Here is a 21,732-nt window from a genome sequence, read left to right on the forward strand (position 1 = left end):
CTTTTTCATGCAAAGGGTGGTGTGTGTATGGAGTGAGTTGCCAGAGGAAGTTGTGGAGGCTTGTACAATTACAACGTTTAAAAACAACTGGATGGATATATGAATAGAAAGGGTTCGGAGGGATATGGGCCAAATGTTGGCAAATGAGACTAGATTAGGTCTGGATACCTGGTCGGCATGGGTGAGTTGGACCGAAGGGTCAGGTTCCATGCTATACATCTCTATGACTCTCGAAAGTGTCTGTGGCTTATTTTAACTTGGAACAGGTCTAATGTGTGTTTATGTCCTTTCTACAAAACAGAAGGGTTCTATTTCTTATAACTAGCTTCCAGTAAGTGCATATGTTGTTAAAACAGTACTGGAATTTGAAATTTCCCTCTTTGAATCATTAACGGGGCAACCAGAACTGTACACAGAACTCAAGAAGAGGCCTTACCAACATCCTGAGTAACCTCAATATGACATCCCAACTCCTGTACTCAAAGATCTGAGCAAGGAAAATAAGCGTACTAAACGCCTTAACCACCTTGTCTACCCGTTACACAAATTTCAAAGAATTACGTACCCCTACCTCCATTCTACAAAATTACTGAGCGGCCTACCATTAATCATACAAGTCTGCCCTTGTTTGCATTACCAAAATGGAATCTCTTACATTTATCTAAATGAAACTCCATCGGCTAATCCTCGGTCCTAGCAGCAGTTTGTTAGCGTGACTATTAAATGACTTAAGCTGTTGCTAAATTAAAATACATAATAATGTTAAGTAACAGGAGATGATACTAAAATGGAGTTGTGCAGGGTCAGTTCTCATTTATAATTGGATATCAGTGTGTTGACTATGCCAAGCTCTTGCTAAGAATAATTGTTCCAGTTTCTTTCAGTGAATGTATGAGTGCAGTTTGAAACAATGAATGAATGGATGCAGTTTGTTTTAGTAAGTAAATGAGTGCAGTTTGATTCCTTTAATGTAGGATTTACGTTTGTTTCATTCAATCCATAAATAACGTTTGATTCTTTGAATGCACGATTCTAGATCGAATCTAGTTTGATTCAAGAATGAATTAATTCAGTTTTCAGTCTTTGAAGGAATGAATTAAGCTTGATAAATTGAATGAATTGGAGAATTTCTACTCATTGAATTACCACTTGCAGTGTGGTTTATTGAATCAATGAGTAACGTTTCCTTCAATGAACGTACGATTGAAGTTTTATTTATTCATTGAATGAATGCCTTAAGCTTGAGATATTGAATTAACGAGATAAGCTCTGCTACATGAAGTAACACTCGCAGTTTGTTTCATTGAATCATTGAGTGCAGTTTGATTCATTGGATGAATGCAGTTGAACTCAATGAATGACTGTGTTAAGTTTGTTTCTTTAAATCAATGAAAACGTTTGATTTATTGAATGTACGATTGCGGTTTGATTGAATAAAAGAATGAATGTACTTTGTTTCTTTGAATGAATGCCTTAAGCTCAAGATATTGAATTAACGAGATAAGATTTACACATTGAATTAACACGTGCAGTTTGTTTCAGTGAATGAAGGAATGAATGCAGGTTGCTTTAGTAAATAAATGAGTGCAGTTTGATTCCTTTAATGTAGATTTAAGTTTGTTTCATTCAATCCATAAATAACTTTCCATTCATTGAACGTACGATTGAAGTTTTATTTATTGAATGAATGCAGTTTGTTTCATTGAATGACTGCATTAGGCTCGAGACAGTGAATTAACGAGTTAAGCACTGCTACATGAAGATAGAGAATGTAGTGTCCTACGACCAGTGGGGGTTTCTTCCGTCAGTACTATTTATCATTTACTACATGATGAAGGATCGGGAGATATGGATAATCTGCTTAAAACATGGGATCAGGATTTGGGACTAGAAATCTCTATAGAAACATGGAATGATATTTGGGAAAACACTAGAAGAATTACTATCTGTAACAGAACCCAGGCTATCCAGCTGAAGATACTTCATAGGGCCCATACAGCACCGGTTTGATTGGCAAAATGTAAGGCAGGAGCATCTCCAACATGTCCCAAATGTAAAATAGAGGTGGGCACTCTTGTACATTGCCTATGGACCTGTCATAAGATCCGTAGATATTGGATTAAAGTAGCAAGTACCCTGACAGAAATTCTAGGAACGGAAATTAAAATGGACCCTGTATCTCTCCTTTTGGGCTTTTCGAACCTTCCCTCCCTGGACATGTAAGGGAAGAGACTATTTTCTATTCTCTCTTTCTGTGCAAGGAAAAATATTTTGGTGAACTGGGTGGCTGAGGGCCCCCCTGGACTTTCAAATTGGCACAGATTAATTATAGAATGTATTCCCCTTGACTTCCTTACAAATATGGTGCACCGAAAGACCCAATTATTTTATAAAATATGGAAACCCTTCTTGAATTACATAAATACAGATATCTCGACTATCCTAACAAGGGCTTTTATTTCATTGAGATTACAAACCTGGCTGGTCCGGGGCCCCATAGGAGAGGAATCCCGCACGAATACGGGTTTTATTACATCTGATGTTAACACATTCCGAGCATTTAAGAGACTTAAATATACACTCTGGTTAGTTAGATTAGTAGATAGTTGAGTTTTGTTTTTTTTTTCTTTTTCGATTTTTTTTCTTTCTTCTTTTGTTAAATTTTGGCTATTGTATATTTGATTTAATTGTATATCAATGTTTATATTTGAGAGTATTGTTTATTTTTGTAAACTTGTAAAAATGTTAAATTTTTTTAAATAGATATTTTTATTAGAAAAGAGGTGACTTAATAGAGACATACAAGATGATCAGAGGATTAGATAGGGTGAACGGTGAGAGCCTTTTTCCTCTGATGGTGATGGGGGGGACGTAGCTTTAAATTGAGGGATGATAGATATAGGACAGATGTCAGAGGTAGATTCTTCACTCGGAGAGAGGAGTATGGGCGTGGAATGCCCTTTCTGCAACAGTAGTGGACTTGCCAACATGAAGGGCATTTAAATGGTCATTGGATAGACATATGATTGATAATGGAATAATGTAGCTGAAAATGTGTTGCTGGAAAAGCGCAGCAGGTCAGGCAGCATCCAGGGAACAGGAGAAACGTCGATTCTCCTGTTCCCTGGATGCTGCCTGACCCACTGCGCTTTTCCAGCAACACATTTTCAGCTCTGATCTCCAGCATCTGCAGACCTCACTTTCTCCTCAATGGAATAATGTAGGTTAGATGGCCTTTAGATTGGTTTCACAGGTCAATGCAACATCAAGGGTCAAAGGGCTCCTACTGCGCTGTAATATTCTATGTTCTATGATAATGATAGTATTTTTGTGTATTTTGATTGAAGTGACTAAATATTGGTAAAGATTGGAGATACTCCCTGCAATACCTTGACCTCCAGATGACTGCAGTGTTTTTGATGTAGAGCCATGGGTCTTTTATTATACACATGGAGGAATATTTTGCAGGCTTGATTTCGCAGTTCATCTGAAATATTGCACTGTAACACTAATGGAATAGAGCATGAACAGGAGTGCCAGCTCAGATTTCTGTGTTTTCGTCATGGTGCGGGATTTGAACCAGAATCGTCTGAATCTGATGTGAGGATGTACCGAAAGGAAAGAGTCACATTAAGTGACAATAATTTATTTCAACTTTAAAATGGTGAAGAATGAGGGCAGTCTCCAAGCAAAAACAAAGCTGATGTCTGACCTGTGTGTAAACTCAAGACAGGTTCATCTGTATCCAGCCTTGGAAGGGACGTAAATGCATTTGTGTACATAGCGAAAGTGATGCAGATCTTTGACGCCCCCAGCTGCTGATCTCTCAACCCCAGATGCTTCTGGTACCTACCCGTGCCTTCTTGGTGCTGACCTCTGACTCTCTGGTGCTACCTGATGAAACTCCCTGGTACAATCTCACCTCCTGATGCTGACCTCTAGTCCCCAGATGTTGCTGGTGCTGACCTCTGACACCCCCCACCCCTAGACACTACCTGGTGAAAGTCCCTGCAAAACTCTGATCTCCTGATACCTGACCCCTAGATGCTGTTTCTTGCTGACCTCTAATCTCCAGGTGGTAACATCTGAACCTCTGGTGCTGCCCTGATGAAACTTCCTGCAATAATCTGACTTCCTGTGGCTGACCTCTGAACTTCAGGTGGTGCCTGAAGAAGCTCCCTGCAATACTTTGACCTCCTGATGCTGACCTCTGACCCTCAGGTGTTGCTTGATGAAACTTCCTGCAATACTGACTTCCTGATACTGATCACTGACCCTCAGGTGGTTTATGATGAAACACCCTGCAAAACACTGATCTCTTGATGTTGACCTCTGACCCCTAAGTGGTGCTTGATAAAACTCCCTGTCGTACTCTGACCTCTGACCCCCAAGTAGTAACCTTTGACCCCCAGGTGGCGCCTGATGGAATTCCCTGCAATGCTCTGACGTCCTGTGACCTTCATGCGCAAGGACCCAGAGACGCCCATCCGGCGCCTGTCTGATAAATATTTTTTAAAAAAGAATTGAACATACCGAGCACAACGTTCGCTTCCCTCGAATCCCGAGCCGTTTTCAGTCGTTTCGCCTGCCCGAGGGCCCGCTTCGTGTTCGACACCGAGGGGACGAGGAAAGAAGCGCGCTGCTGGTGAGAGCCGGAGGGGAGGCCACTGCAGCCGGTCCTTCCCTGACCGCCCCCACCCGGCACTGAGCACGTGGGGCCGCCGGAATTTTCCAGAAGCTGCTCGAGCCGCCGCGCCTGCCCAGAGCCTGCCGGAGCGCGAGCCCAACGACAACCCCCCCCCCCCCAACGTTCCCTCCGGAGCCGATTCCCGCGCGGACCCGCCTTCGCCCTCACACTGTCGGCCGGAGCCGCCCGGACCTTCATTCCACACGGACTATCCTAGCAACCGCCGCCACCGCCATGTTTTACCTGGTGCGCTCGACCGCCGCCGGCTCGGTAAGTGTGGAAGGCAGTCGGCGAGAGGGGGAGGGATGCCGGGGCGCGGGAGAGAGGGGGCGACGCCGAGGCCTGACTCTGGGTCTAGGCCTCTGTCTCTCTCCATCCCCCTCACTCCCATCCGACCCGGCCCCTCTATATTCTTTTTCTCTTCCCCTCTCCTTTTCATCTTTTATTTATCTCCTTTTTCTCCGTTTTTTCTCTTTCACGACCCCTGACCTTCAACCCCCCCCCCCCCCCCCCCCCCCCAGCCTGGCCGTTCTCTGAACCCCGGAGACGTGAGACAGCTCTGCCCCTCTTACCCCCGGGCCAACCTCCTCGTTTCCGGGCGATTTCACCTTCGCACGTGGATCCACACCAACCATTGATCCTGGGGCCTGGATTAAACCCGAGCGCCTTCCATGTCTCCCCCTTCCCCTTTAAGCAGAACCATCCAAACATCGAGGGTCACATTGTGAGTGGGGAGCGGTTGCTCAAATTTGTCGTTTACGCCCTTGAATATAGAAGGTTGGTGATTGACAGAGACGATCAATTTTTCAACGTATAATTTCAGTTACATCACACTGCAAAGTTTTGCTATAAATTCTGTTACGATCGAGCCCTCTACAATCACCTGACGAAGGAGCGTCGCTCCGAAAGCTCGTGTGCTTCCAATTAAACCTGTTGGACTATAACCTGGTGTTGTGTGATTTTTTTAAATCTGATGGAACATCCTTGAAGAAGGTTCTGAGGAAAGGTCACTCGAATGGAAACGAGAACTCTTGATTTCTCTGCACAGATGCTGCCAGACTTGCCTGAGCTTTCCCAGCAATCTCTACTTTTGTGTCTGATGCAACATCCTTGATTAAAGCTAGTATTAAATTTAATCTGACTTGAAGTGATAAATCTCTCAACTAATTGTTCAGATCCAAAGTCAGTTTGAGTAGATTCATCCTGATCCTTGTTGGAATATTAAAGAAAAAAAATGCACACAGTGAGGCAATTATTCCAGACTGATAGTCTCACTCTGGCTGCAGGAGCTCCTTATGTGGCAGAGTGAAATCTAGGGAATATAAATTTAACATTTAAACAGCCTTTGAACTCTCAAGTGTCATCTGTTGTGACTCTTGCACTCTACCAGTGTCTTGTCTATGGCATAGTCAGCCACACCATTCTCTTCTGTCATCTATGTTTTTGAGGAGTCATTTGGTTTCTTTCTTATTTTGGAGAGGGATGTTAGAATTGGGATAAACAAAAGAGTAACTGTATTGTGACTTTGAGTTGACAAAGATCTTGAGTAATAGTTTTACCTTTGCTCCCTAGTTGTGCAAGAAATGATGCTGTTTGGAGTTAATTAACAGCCCCTCCTTGTAGGAAAGGTTTAATTGGTCTCTGCGGTCTGAAATTATAGGAGCAAATGATTGAAAAGTGTTAATGCTAAAATATTTATTTTGCAGGGCCATTGGAATGGACTGAGCCAGGATGTACTTCGATCATTGTCAAAGCGCAATTATGCGTGAGTTTTTGTTATGTACTCTATAATGTAACTGACCTTGTTGCTCTCTGCCAGTAACTATTAGAAGCTTATTGTCACTTCTAATTTCGTTTTGTAGATAATCACAGTAAATTAAATATGTCACATCAAAATTTTGACTGGTGTAGTAATTCGTTATAAATGTATAATAGCACACTCATAGTTCAAGCACTATTCTATGCTTAACAACTTGTAGCCTTGAATTATAGTTATCTGTTTGTTGATTTCAAAATGCTGGTGTCTGCTGCTAGGACCGAGGATTAGCCGATGGAGTTTCATTTAGATAAATGTAAGAGATTGCATTTTGGTAATGTAAACAAGGGCAGACTTGTATGATTAATGGTAGGCCGCTCAGTAATTTTGTAGAATGGAGGTAGGGGTACGTAATTCTTTGAAATTTGTGTAACGGGTAGACAAGGTGGTTAAGGCGTTTAGTACGCTTATTTTCCTTGCTCAGATCTTTGAGTACAGGAGTTGGGATGTCATATTGAGGTTACTCAGGATGTTGGTAAGGCCTCTTCTTGAGTTCTGTGTACAGTTCTGGTTGCCCCGTTACATTATTAAATTAGTGTTTGGGAAAGATTTACCAGAGGATTGCTTTGTCAGGAGGGTTTGAGATATGAATATAGACTGGAAAGACTGAACCTTTTTTTCATTGGAGTGTAGGAGGCTGTAGAGTGACCTTTCTAGAGGTTTATAAAATCATGAGGGCTATGGATAGGTTAAGTAGACAAGGTCTTTTCTCTAGGGTGTAGAAGTCCAGAACTAGAGGGCATAGGTTTAGGGTGAGAGGGGAAAAATTTTAAAAGGCATGTGATGGGGAACTTCTTCATGCAAAGGGTGGTGTGTGTATGGAGTGAGATGTGGAGGCTTGTACAATTACAACGTTTAAAAACGTCTGGATGGATATATGAATAGAAAGGGTTCGGAGGGATATGGGCCAAATGTTGGCAAATGAGACTAGATTAGGTCTGGATACCTGGTCGGCATGGGTGAGTTGGACCGAAGGGTCAGGTTCCATGCTATACATCTCTATGACTCTCGAAAGTGTCTGTGGCTTATTTTAACTTGGAACAGGTCTAATGTGTGTTTGTGACCTTTCTACAAAACAGAAGGGCTCTATTTCTTATACCTAGCTTCCAGTAAGTGCATATGTTGTTAAAACAGTACTGGAATTTGAAATTTCCCTCTTTGAATCATTTGTTTGTTAGCGTGACTATTAAATGACTTAAGGTGTTGCTAAATTAAAAACATAATGTTAAGTAACAGGAGATGATGCGAAGATGGAGTTGTGCAGGGTCAGTTCTCATTTATAATTGGATATCAGTGTGTTGACTATGCCAAGCTCTTGCTTAGAATAATTGTTCCAGTTTCTTTCAGTGAATGTATGAGTGCAGTTTGAAACAATGAATGAATGGATGCAGTTTGTTTTAGTAAATAAAGGAGAACACCTTGAATGAATGAATGAATCTTTGATTGAATGCCGTAAGATGAATAAATTGAATTAATGAGATAAGCTCATTGAAATAATGTGCAGTCTCTTTTACTGAATGCATGAGCGCAGATTGATACACTGAATGAATGAATGAATGAATGCAGTTTCCTTTAATAAATAAATGAGGGCAGTTTTATTCCTTTGATGTATGATTTTCGTTTGTTTCATTGAATCCATAAATAACGTTTGATTCATTGAATGCATGATTTCTAGATCGATTCTTTGTAGTTTGATTCAAGAATGAATTAATTCAGTTTTCAGTCTATGAAGGAATGAGTTAAGCTTGATAAATTGAATGAATTGCAGAATTTCTACTCATTCAATTCCCACTTGCAGTGTGTTTTATTGAATCAATGAGTAACGTTTCCTACATTGAACGTACGATTGAAGTTTTATTTATTCAATGAATGAATGCAGTTTGTTTCATTGAATGACTGCATTAGGCTGGAGACATTGAATTAACGAGATAAGCTCTGCTACATGAAGCAACACTCGGAGTTTGTTTCATTGAATCATTGAGTGCAGTTTGATTCATTGGATGAATGCAGTTGAACTAAATGAATGACTGTGTTAAGTTTGTTTCTTTAAATCAATGAAAACGTTTGATTTATTGAATGTACGATTGCGGTTTGAATGAATAAAAGAATGAATGTACTTTGTTTCTTTGAATGAATGTCTTGAGATCGAGATATTGAATTAACGAGATAAGCTTTACTCATTGAATTAACACGTACAGTGAATGCATGAGTACAGTTTGAAACAATGAATGAATGAATGCTGGTTGCTTTAGTAAATAAATGAGTGCAGTTTGATTCCTTTACTGTAGGATTTGTGTGTGTTTCATTCACTCCATAAATAACGTTTCATTCATTGAATGTACGATTGAAGTTTCATTTGTTAAATGAATGAATGCAATTTGTTTGTTTGAATGAATGCATTAAGCTCGGGAAAATGAATTAACGAGAGAAGCTCTACGACTTGAATTAGCACTCGCAGTTTCCCTCGTTGGATCAGTGAGTACAGCTTGATTCATTGAATGAATGCAGCTGGTTTCTTTGAATGAATGCCTTAAAATGGAGATATTGATGTAATGAGATTAGCTCTACTTATTGAAAAAACATGTGCAGTTTGTTTCAGTCAATGTATGAGTGTAGTTTGATACACTGAATGAATGACTGTTTTAGTAAATAAATGAATGCACTTTGATTTCTTTACTGTATGGTTTACCTTTGTTTCATTGAATGCAAAAATAACGTTTGATTCATTGGATGCATGATTGAAGGTTCATTCATTGAATGGACAAATGCAGTTTTATTCAAGAATGCAGTTTCAGTCTTTGAATGAATCAGTTAAGCTTGAGATATTGAAATAATGAGAGAAGGTCTACTCATTAAGTTAACATTTGCAGTTTGTTTCAATCAGTAGAGTTTGATTCACTGACTGAATGCAGTTGGAATGCTTAAATGAACGTGTTACTTTTCTTTCATTGAATCAATGAGCAACGTTTCATTCATTGAATGTACGATTGAAGTTTCACTTGTTGAATGAATGAATGCAGTTTGTTTCATTGAATGAATGCATTAAGCTGGAGACATTGAATTAACGAGAGAAGCTCGACTACTTGAATTAGCACTCGCAGTTTGTTTCATTGAATGCCGTAAGATGAAGAAATCGAATTAGTGAGATAAGCTCTACTCATTGAAATAACATGTGCAGTTTCTTTTAGTGAATGTATGAGCGCAAATTGATACACTGAATGAATGATTGAATGCAGTTTCCTTTAGTAAATACATGAGTGCAGTTTTATTCCTTTAATGTAAGATTTACGTTTGTTTCATTGAATCCATAAATAACGTTTGATTCATTGAATGCATGATTTCTGGATCGATTCTTTGTAGTTTGATTCAAGAATGAATTAATTCAGTTTTCAGTCTATGAAGGAATGAGTTAAGCTTGATAAATTGAATGAATTGCAGAATTTCTACTCATTCAATTACCACTTGCAGTGTGTTTTATTGAATCAATGAGTAACGTTTCCTTCAGTGAATGTACGTTTGAAGTTTTATTTGTTGAATGAATGAATGCAGTTTGTTTCATTGAATGACTGCATTAGGCTCGAGACATTGAATTAACGAGATAAGCTTTACTCATTGAATTAACATGCACAGTTTGTTTCAGTGAATGTATGAGCGCAGTTTGAAAAAATGAATGAATGCAGGTTGCTTTAGTAAATAAATGAGAGCAGTTTGATTCCTTTAATGTAGAATTTACGTTTCTTTCATTGAATCCATAAATAACGTTTCATTCACTGACGCTCTCACACTCACTGCATCACTGTCACTCTGACACCCTCACACTCACTCCATCACCATCACCCTACCCCCCTCACACTCACTCCATCACCGTCACCCTGACCCCCTCACACCTGTTCCATCACTGTCACCCTGACTCCTTCACACACTCTCCATCACCGGCACACTGATCCACTCACACTAACTCCATCACGTCACCCTGACTCCCTCACACTCACTCCATCACCGTCACCCTGGCTCCCTCACACTCACTCCATCACCGTTACACTGGCTCCCTCACACTCACTCCATCACCATCACTCTGACTCCTTCACATACACTCCATCACCATCACCCTGACCCCCCTCACACTCACTCCATCACCATCACTCTGACTCCTTCACATACATTCCATCACCATCACCCTGACCCCCCTCACACTCACTCCATCACCGTCACTCTGACTCCATCACACACACTCCATCACCGGCATACTGACCCTCTCACACTCACTCCATCACTGGCACACTGAGCCCCTCACACTCACTCCATCACCGTCACCCTGACTCCCTCACACTCACTCCATCACCGTTACTCTGACTCCTTCACACACACTCCATCACCGGCACACTGATCCACTCACACTCTCTCCATCACCCTCAACCTGAAACCATCACACTCACTCCATTACAGTCACCCTAACCCCCTCATACTCACTCCATCACGGTCACACTGACCCCCGCAAACACACTCTATCACCGTCTCACTGACCCCCTCACACTTACTCCCTCAATGTCACCCTGACCAACTCAAACTCACTCCATCACCGTTCCCCAGACCGCCTCACACTCACTCCATCACCGTCACACTGATTCCCTCACACTCACTCCTTCATTGTCACTCTGACCAACTCAAACTCACTCCATCATCGTCACCCTGACTCACTCACACTCACTCCATGACCGTCACACTGACCTTCTCACACACACTCCATCATTGTCACTCTGACCAACTCAAACCCATTCCATCACTACCACCCTGACCACTTCACACTCACTACATCACCGTCACTCTGACTCCATCACCGGCACACTGACCCTCTCACACTCTCTCCATCACCATCACCCTGACTCCCTCACACTCACTGCATCACCGTTCCCCTGACCGCCTCACACTCACTCCATCACTGTCACCCTGACCCCCTCACACTCACTCCATCTCTGGCACACTGATCCACTCACACTCTCTCCATCACCCTCAACCTGAAACCCTCACACTCACTCCATTACTGTCACCCTGACCCCCTCACACGCACTCCATCACCGTCACACTGGCCCCCGCAAACACACACTATCACCGTCTCACTGAACCCCTCACACTTACTCCCTCAATGTCACCCTGACCAACTCAAACTCACTCCATCACCGTTCCCCAGACCGCCTCACACTCACTCCATCACCATCACCCTGACTCCCTCACACTCAGTCCATCACCATCACCCTAACCCCCTCTCACACACTCCATCACAGGCACACTGATCCACTCACACTCTCTCCATCACCCTCAACCTGAAACCCTCACACTTACTCCATCACCGTCACCCTGGCTCCCTCACACTCACTCCATCACCGTTACACTGGCTCCCGGACACTCACTCCATCACCATCACTCTGACTCCTTCACATACATTCCATCACCATCACCCTGACCCCCCTCACACTCACTCCATCACCATCACTCTGACTCCTTCACATACAATCCATCACCGGCACACTGGCCCTCTCCCACTTACTCCATCACTGTCACCCTGACCCCTCACACTCACTCCATCACCCTCAACCTGACCCCCTCACACTCACTCCATCACCGTCACACTGACCCCCTCACACTCACTCCATCACCGTCACACTGACCCCCTCACACTCACTCCATCACTGTCACCCTGACCCCCTCACACTCACTCCATCACCGTCACCCTGACTCACTCACACTCACTCCATCGCCGTCACCCTGACCCCCTCACACTCACTTCATCACCATCACCCTGACCCCCTCACACTCACTCAATCATTTTCACCCTGACCCCCGCACACTCACTCCATCCCCGTCATTCTTAACCTTGACACTCACTGCATCCACATCACACTTAACCCCTCACTCTCACTCCATCAATATCATCCTGACCCCCGCACATTCACTCCATTACGGTAACCTTTAACCCCTCACACACACTCCATCACCGTCACCCTGACCCCCTCTCACTCACTCCATCACCTTCACACTGACCTCCTCACACTCATTCCATCACCGGTACACTGACCCTCTCACACTCACAACATCACTTTAACACTGACACCCTCACACTCACTCCATCACCGTCACTCTGACTCCATCACACACACTCCATCACCGGCATACTGACCTTCTCACACTCACTCCATCACTGGCACACTGAGCCCCTCACACTCACTCCATCACCGTCACCCTGATTCCCTCACACTCACTCCATCACCGTTACTCTGACTCCTTCACACACACTCCATCACCGGCACACTGATCCACTCACACTCACTCCATCACCCTCAACCTGAAACCCTCACACTCACTCCATTACAGTCACCCTAACCCCCTCATACTCACTCCATCACGGTCACACTGACCCCCTCACACTTACTCCCTCAATGTCACCCTGACCAACTCAAACTCACTCCATCACCGTTCCCCAGACCGCCTCACACTCACTCCATCACCGTCACCCTGACTCCCTCATACTCACTCCATCACCGTCACACTGATTCCCTCACACTCACTCCATCATTGTCACTCTGACCAACTCAAACTCACTCCATCACCGTCACCCTCACCCCCTCACACTCACTCCATCATCGTCACCCTGACTCACTCACATTCACTCCATGACCGTCACACTGACCTTCTCACACACACTCCATCATTGTCACCCTGACCCCCTCAGACTCACTTAATCACTACCTCCCTGACCACTTCACACTCACTACATCACCGGCACACTGACCCTCTCACACTATCTCCATCACCATCACCCTGACTCCCTCACACTCACTGCATCACTGTCACCCTGACCCCCTCACACTCACTCCATCTCTGGCACACTGATCCACTCACAGTCTCTCCATCACCCACAACCTGAAACCCTCACACTCACTCCATTACTGTCACCCTGACCCCCTCACACGCACTCCATCACCGTCACACTGACCCCCGCAAACACACTCTATCACCGTCTCACTGACCCCCTCACACTTACTCCCTCAATGTCACCCTGACCAATTCAAACTCACTCCATCACCGTTCCCCAGACCGCCTCACACTCACTCCATCACCGTCACCCTGACTCCCTCACACTCACTACATCACCGTCACTCTGACTCCATCACACACACTCCATCTCCATCACACTTAACCCCTCAACTCTCTCCATCAATATCATCCTGACCCCTTCACACTCATTCCATTACCCTAACCCTTAACCCCTCACACTTACTCCATCACTGTCACCCTGACCCCTCACACTCACTCCATCACCGTCACCCTGACCCCCTCACACTCACTCCATCACCGTCACCCTGACCCCCTCACACTCACTCCATCACCGTCACCCTGACTCACTCACACTTACTCCATCACTGTCACCCTGACCCCCTCACACTCACTCCATCACCGTCACCCTGACTCACTCACACTCACTCCATCACCGTCACACTGACCCCCTCACACTCACACCATCACTGTCACCGTTAACCCCTCACACTCACTCCATCCCGTCACACTTAACCCCTCACACTCACTCCATCACCGTCATTCTTAACCCTGACACTCACTCCATCCCTGTCACACTTAACCCCTCACACTCACTCCATCACTGTCACCCTGACCCCTTCACACTCATTCCATCACCGTCACCCTGACACCCTCACACTCACTACATCACCGTCACTCTGACTCCATCACACACACTCCATCTCCATCACACTTAACCCCTCACACTCACTCCATTCACATCACACTTAACCCCTCAACTCTCTCCATCAATATCATCCTGACGCCTTCACACTCATTCCATTACCCTAACCCTTAACCCCTCACACTCACTCCATCGCTGTCACCCTTAATCCCTCACACTCACTCCATCACCATCACCCTGAAACCCTCACACTCACTCCATCACCGACACACTGACCCACTTCACACTCTCTCCATCACCGACACACTGACCAACTCACACTCACTCCATCCCCATCACACTTAACCACTCACACTCACTCCATCACTGTCACTCTTATCCTCTTAAACTCACTCTATCACCGTCACCCTGACTCCCTCACACTCACTCCATCACCGTCAAACTGATCCCCTCACACTCACTCCATCACTGTCACTCTGACCAACTCACACTCACTCCATCACCGGCACACTGACCCCCTCACACTCACTCCATCCCCATCACATTTAACCACTGACACTCACTCCATCACTGTCACTCTTAACCCCTCACACTCACTCCATCCACGTCACACTTAACCCCTCACACTCACTCCATCCACGTCACACTTAACCCCTCACACTCACTCCATCCACGTCACACTTAACCCCTCACACTCACTCCATCCACGTCACACTTAACCCCTCACACTCTCTCCATCAATATCATCCTGACCCCTTCACACTCACTCCATTATCGTAACCCTTAATCTCTCACACTCACTCCATCACCCACACCCTGAAACCCTCACACTCACTCCATCATTGTCAACCTGACACCTTCACACTCACTCCATCACTGTCAACCTGACACCTTTACACACACTCCATCACAGGCACACTGATGCTCTCACACTCACTCCATCACTGCCACCCTGAACGCCTCACACTCACACCATCGCTGTCACCCTTAATCCCTCACACTCATTCCATCACCCACACCCTGAAACCCTCACACTCACTCCATCACTGTCACCCTGACCCCATCATACTCATTCAATCACCAACACCCTGACCAACTAACACTCACTCCATCACCGTCACCATGACCCTCTCACACTCACTCCATCACTGTCACCCTGACCACTTCATACTCACTCCATCACCGGCACACTGATCCACTCACACTCACTCCATCCCTGTCACACTTAACCACTCACGCTCACTCCATCACTGTCACTCTTACACCCTTACACTCACTCCATCACCGTCACCCTGACTCCCTCACACTCACTCCATCACCGTCAAACTGATCCCCTCACACTCCCTCCATCACTGTCACCCTGACAACTTCATACTCACTCCATCACCGACACACTGACCACCTCACACTCACTCCATCCCCGTCACACTTAACCACTCACACTCACTCCATCATTGTCACTCTTAACCCCTCACATTCACTCCATCGCCATCACCCTTGACCCCTCACACTCATTCCATCACTGCCACCCTGACCCCCTCACACTCATACTAACACCATCACCCTTAACTCCTCACACTCACTGCATCGCCGACACCCTTAACCTCTCACACTCACTCCATCACTGTCACCCTGACCCCATCATACTCATTCAATCACCAACACCCTGACCAACTAACACTCACTCCATCACCGTCACCATGACCCTCTCACACTCACTCCATCACCGTCACCCTGCCCCCTCACACTCATTCCATCACTGTCACCCTGACTCTCTCACACTCACTTCATCACCGTCAAACTGATCCCCTCACACTCCCTCCATTACTGTCACCCTGACAACTTCATACTCACTCCATCATCGACACACTGACCAACTCACACTCACTCCATCACTGTCAACCTGACCCCCTCACACTCACTCCATCACTGTCAAACTGATCCCCTCACACTCCCTCCATTACTGTCACCCTGACAACTTCATACTCACTCCATCAATGTCACCCTGACCAACGCAAACTCACTCCATCACCGTCACCCTGACCCCCTCACACTCACTCCATCACCGTCAAACTGACCCTCTCACACTCACTCCATCATTGTCACCCTGACCCCCTCACACTCACTCCATCACTGTCCCCCTGACCCCCTCACACTCACTCCATCACTGTCACACTTAAACCCTCACACTCACTCCATCAATGTTTCCCTGACCATCTCACACTCACTCCATCACTGTCACCCTGACACCCTCACCCACACTCCATCACTGGCACACTGATCCATTCACACTCTCTCCATCACCCTCAACCGGAAAACCTCACACTCACTCCATTACTGTCACCTTGACCCCTTCGCACTCACTCCATCACCTTCTCTCTTAACCCCTCACACTCCCTGCATCCACGTCACAAGTAACCCCTCACACTCACTCCATCAATGTCACCCTGATCAACTCACACTCACTCCATCACCATCACCCTGACCCCCTCACACTCACTCCATCACTGTCGCCCTGACCCCCTCACCCTGACCACTCCATCACCATCACCCTTAACTCGTCACACACATTCCATCCCCGTCACACTTAACCCCCTCACACTCACTCCATCCAATGTCACCCTAACCCCCTCACACTCACTCCATCACCGTCATCATGACCCTCTCACACTCACTCCATCACCATCACCATGACACACACACACTCACTCCATCACAGTCACACCGGCTCACTCACACTCACTCCATCACCATCACTGTGACCCCCTCACACGTACTCTATCACAGTCACCCTGACTCCCTCACACTCACTTCATCATTGTAACCATGACGCCCACACACTCATTCCATCACCGTCACACCAGTCCACTCATACTCACACCATCACTGTCTCCCTGAACTCCTCACACTCACTCCATCAACGTCCCCTGACCCTCTCACACTCATTCCATCACCGTCACCCTGACCACCTCAAACTCACTCCATCACCGTCACCCTGACCCCCACACACTCTCTCCATCACCGTCATACTAAACCCCTCACATTCATTCCATCATCGTCACCCTTGCCCCACATAGTCACTCCATCACTGTCACACTAAACCCCTCACACTCACTCCATCACCGTCACACTGACCCTCTCGCACGCACTCCATCATTGTCACCCTGCCCCCCTCATACTCACTCCATCACCGTCACCCTTAACCCGTCACACTCACTCCATCACAATCACCCTGACGCCCTCACACTCGCACCATCACTGTCACCCTGACCCCCTCACACTCACTCCATCAGTGTCACCCTGACCACTTCACATGCACTCCATCACCGTCACCCTTAACCCGTCACACTCACTCCATCACCATCACCCTGACGCCCTCACACTCACTCCATCACTGACACACTGACCCCCACACACTCACTCCATCACTGTTATCCTGACCACTTCATACTCACTCCATCATCGTCACCCTGATCCCCACACACTCACTCTATCACCGTCACACTAAACCCCTCACACTCACTCCAACATCATCACACTGACCCTCTCACATGCACTCCATCACCGTCACCCTTAACCCCTCACACTCACACCATCACTGTCACCCTGACGCCCTCACACTCGCACCATCACTGTCACCCTGACCCCCTCACACTCACTCCATCATCACCCTTAACCCCTCACACTCACTCCATCGCCGTCACCCTTAACCCCTCACACTCACTCCATCGCCGTCACCCTTAACCCCTCACACTCACTCCATCACCCACACCCTTAAACACTCTCACTCACTCCACCACTGTCACCCTGATCACCAAACTCTCACTCCATCAACGTCACCCTGACCCCCTCATACTCACTCTATTACCGTCACACTGACCCTCCCGCACTCACTCCATCATTGTCATCCTGACCCCCTCACACACACTCCATTACTGCCACCCTGACCACCTCACACTCACATCCATTACTGTCACCCTTAACCCCTCACACTCACTCCATCGCCGTCACCCTGACCCCCTCACACTCATTCAATCATTGTCACCCTGGCCCCCTCACACTCACTCCATCGTCATCACCCTGACCCCTTCACACTCACTCCATCACTGCCACCCTGACCACCTCACACTCCCATCCATCACCGTCACCCTTAACCACTCACACTCGGGCGGATCCAAGATGGCGGCGACCCAGCAAGTCTGAGTCTATAGTGCTCTTCCAAAGGCTTGGGTAAAGTGGATCACCCACCCCCACCATAGTCACCAAATCATTTATACTAGCTGTTTAATTTAATTAGTTGCTTAGTATTACATTTAAACAGTCTAATATTTAGTAAAAATGACCAAAGGGAAGGGACCCCGCAGGACCCCAGCAAGCAGGACCTCCTCCCCCACCCTCTCCAGCTGCAGCAGAGGTGTCCACAGCCGCCCCGGGGGACTTACCTACAGTGACAAGCCTTGTGGAGATGATCTCCAAGCTGGACGCGAAGATCGATGCTTTTATCGAGTAGTCCCGAAGTCGATGGGACTCACTCTCGGCCGCGCTGCAGAAGCACGAACGAGACATTAAGGAGATGGTGTGGAGCTATAGGCTGCGACATCCGAAACTGCAGCACAATTGGCACAATCGAGGTCGTCGAAAAAATATTCGTTTGCTGGGCTTTTCTGAACGGGAAGAGGAAGGCCAGCTTACAGCATTCCTTGAACAGTGGCTCCCACAACTTTTAAATCTGGAAGCTGGATCAGGCCAGGTAAGGATGGAATGGGCCTACCGGGTCACAATACGCAGGCCCGGCTCGAACCAGCCTCCACGCCCAGTCCTGTTCCAGCTGCAGAGCTATAGGGAGAGGCAGATACTCCTCGAAACTTCTAGAAATCTTGGAAAAGACCCCCAAGCTATGACCTATAAAGGATCCAAGATCATATTATTTCAGGACTTTTCCCCAGCTCTGGTCCGAAAGAGGAAGGCATTCGACGAGGCGAAGAAGCGTTTAATGGACTTAAATATTCAGTACTCCTTACGCTACCCAGCGAGGCTACGTTTAACCGTGAAGAATCTGTGCATAACTTCGGTTCGCCAGAAAAGGCTAAGGAATTCTTGAACTCTCAGATAAATTGTAAGAGATAACGGATGTTGGTTTGCCTTTCTCCCCGCTTTGGTTTATATCCCCCCCTTTTATTTTTATTTTTTCTTACCTTACTGTTTAATACTATCATGGGGGGTGGGGAGAGGGATTTGATTTTCTCCCCACCCCCTTGGGTTTGGGTTTGGGTTTTTTAAAAATTATTTTATGTATATATGTGAGTATGTATGTATATGTATGTATGTATGTGTGTGTGTGTGTGTGTGTGTGTATATATATATATATATATATATATATCTATATCAGCCGGGGGATTTGGTTAGTATTGGTGGGGGGATGTGGTTACCTCTGTCTTTAGTAGCGGGGTTGTTTTTCCCTTGTTATTTTGTATTATTATATTTCATTTTTATTTGTTGAGGTGGTAATTTTATACTTATGTTTATATATGGTATTAACATTACCAAATATATCCGGGTGTGGGTAGGGTGCTCACTGTTAACTCTAGCTTTGTATTATATTTGAATTCTCCTCATTTTATTGAGGAGCGCCTGGGTCAAGGGTGGGGCATTGGTTGGGAGAGGATATGATGGACTTTTGGAAAGAAAGTGACACCCCCTGGGAACAAGGGGGAAAATCTCCACTTAAATATGTTTTATTTTTTTTTATTATTTAGAAATAGTTTTTTATTATACTGTTGTGAGTGTATTAGAGAGTCTTTATTTTTGTAAATTTTATATGCTCTATGCTCGGGATGTTCTGGATAGGGTTCCCCCTACCGAGGGGTCTCGGATTTGCCCGGATGATTATGGCTGATCAGTTGGTTAAGTGTGCACCTAGAATGTCAAGGGGAGTAATTCGCCAGTCAAAAGGAAGAAAATATTATGAAATCTTAAGAAGGAAAGAGTTGATATAGCTCTTCTACAGGAGACACACCTGTTGGATAAAGAACACCAGGCCTGGATTTGATCAGGCCTTTTTTACTACTTTTAGCTCAAAAAGCAGGGGAGTTGTTATTCTTGTTTGGAAGAATTTCCCTTTCAAAATCCTAAATCAGATAAAAGATGAATCTGGACGATATATTTTGATTAAAGCCCTTATAAATGGAGAGGAATATGGGATTTTAAATTTGTACTGCCCCACTTTAAATTTATAACGGAAGCTTTTTCAAAATTGATGGCTTTTGGTGCCCGTCATACAATTATAGGGGGAGACTTTAATTGTATTATGGATCCGGAAATAGATAGGATTCCCAAGAGTATTGCAGGAGTATCTCCCAGATCTAGACAATTGGTGGATCTGAATAAAGAATTAGGATTAGTAGATGTATGGAGATGTCTTCATCCACAGGGCAGAGATTTTTCTTTCTACTCCAATCCACATAAATGTCATACCAGAAGTGATATGTTTTTTGCCCCCTCGATTTTTTTAAATTCCATATCATCTTGTAAAATAGGTAGTATAGCAATTTCCGACCACGCTGCTGTATATACGGAAACTAAGGCGAGGAACAATGGGACATCCCCTCGGCATTGGCGTATGGACCCCTTCCTAATGAAAGATAGTAAATTTGTAAAGTACTTCTCTCAAGAATTTATAACTTTTTTAGAAATTAATTCAGGTACGGCTAGCAACCCATCAGTGATGTGGGAGACCATCAAAGCTTACATGTGAGGTTTGATCATCTCCTACTCAGCGACCCAGAAAAAATTGAAGGGAGAACAACAGCGTCTGCTTGAAGCTCGCTCAAAAGCAGCTGAAACAGCATACACTGATAGACCTTCTATTATTAAATTGCAAAGGATTACGGCTCATAGGACAGCTCTAAACACTACGCTTACCCAAATGACTAAGAGGGAAATATTATTTGCGAAACAAAGGTTATATAATATGGTGACAAACCGGGTAGATACTTAGCATTTCTTGCAAAGAGAAAAAAGGCCCCTCAGACTATCACGCCTATCAAGGAAAGTATGGGTATTTTGATTCATGATCATAAAAAGATTAATGCGATCTTTAGAGAATTTTATTCTGAGTTATATAAATCGCAGGATTGTGAAGACAGGACGAGGAGGATGCAGTCATTTTTTAAAAAATTGACCTTTCCAGGCCTAACTCCGGAACAGGTATTGGTCCTAAATGCTCCTCTAACAGTCCAAGAAATACTTGATGCAATTAGGCAACTTCAGAGCGGTAAGGAACCAGGCCCAGATGGTTTTCAAGCTGAATTCTATAAAGACTTCACATAAATATCAGCTGGTCCACTTATGGACATGTATAACTATGCATATAGTCAGGGCTGTCTCCCACCTTCACTGAAAGAGGCAAATATCTCTATTATCCTTAAAAAAGGAAAGGATCCAGAAGATTGTATGTCATACAGACCAATATCCTTACTAAATGTAGATTTTAAAATCCTTTCTAAAACGTTAGCATTGAGACTAGAAAGGGTA

At 45.2% G+C, this 21,732-nt stretch overlaps 1 protein-coding gene across 13 annotated transcripts in view; it reads left to right on the plus strand.

Moving 5' to 3' along the window:
* The window catches only part of LOC148139809 (uncharacterized), a 76,763-nt gene that overhangs the window by 13,744 nt on the left and 41,287 nt on the right, over positions 1-21,732 (plus strand). For 12 of the 13 annotated variants that reach the window (XR_015753508.1, XR_015753506.1, XR_015753507.1 and 9 more), the window contains one exon: positions 6,394-6,452. Coding sequence is in view for 8 of the 13 variants with exons in the window: in XM_087980674.1 (XP_087836800.1) it covers positions 6,394-6,452 (59 nt within the window). In the remaining 5 variants the exon portion in view is untranslated. Of the gene's footprint in view, positions 1-4,380; positions 4,958-6,393; positions 6,584-21,732 lie in introns of those variants that run through there. The other variant, XR_015753510.1, reaches the window with a different exon arrangement.

The sequence above is a fragment of the Chiloscyllium plagiosum genome, unplaced genomic scaffold (assembly GCF_037043375.1).
Source record: "Chiloscyllium plagiosum isolate Xiang-an unplaced genomic scaffold, Cpla_swu_hap1 HiC_scaffold_37, whole genome shotgun sequence".
NCBI classification, from domain to species: Eukaryota; Metazoa; Chordata; class Chondrichthyes; order Orectolobiformes; family Hemiscylliidae; genus Chiloscyllium; species Chiloscyllium plagiosum.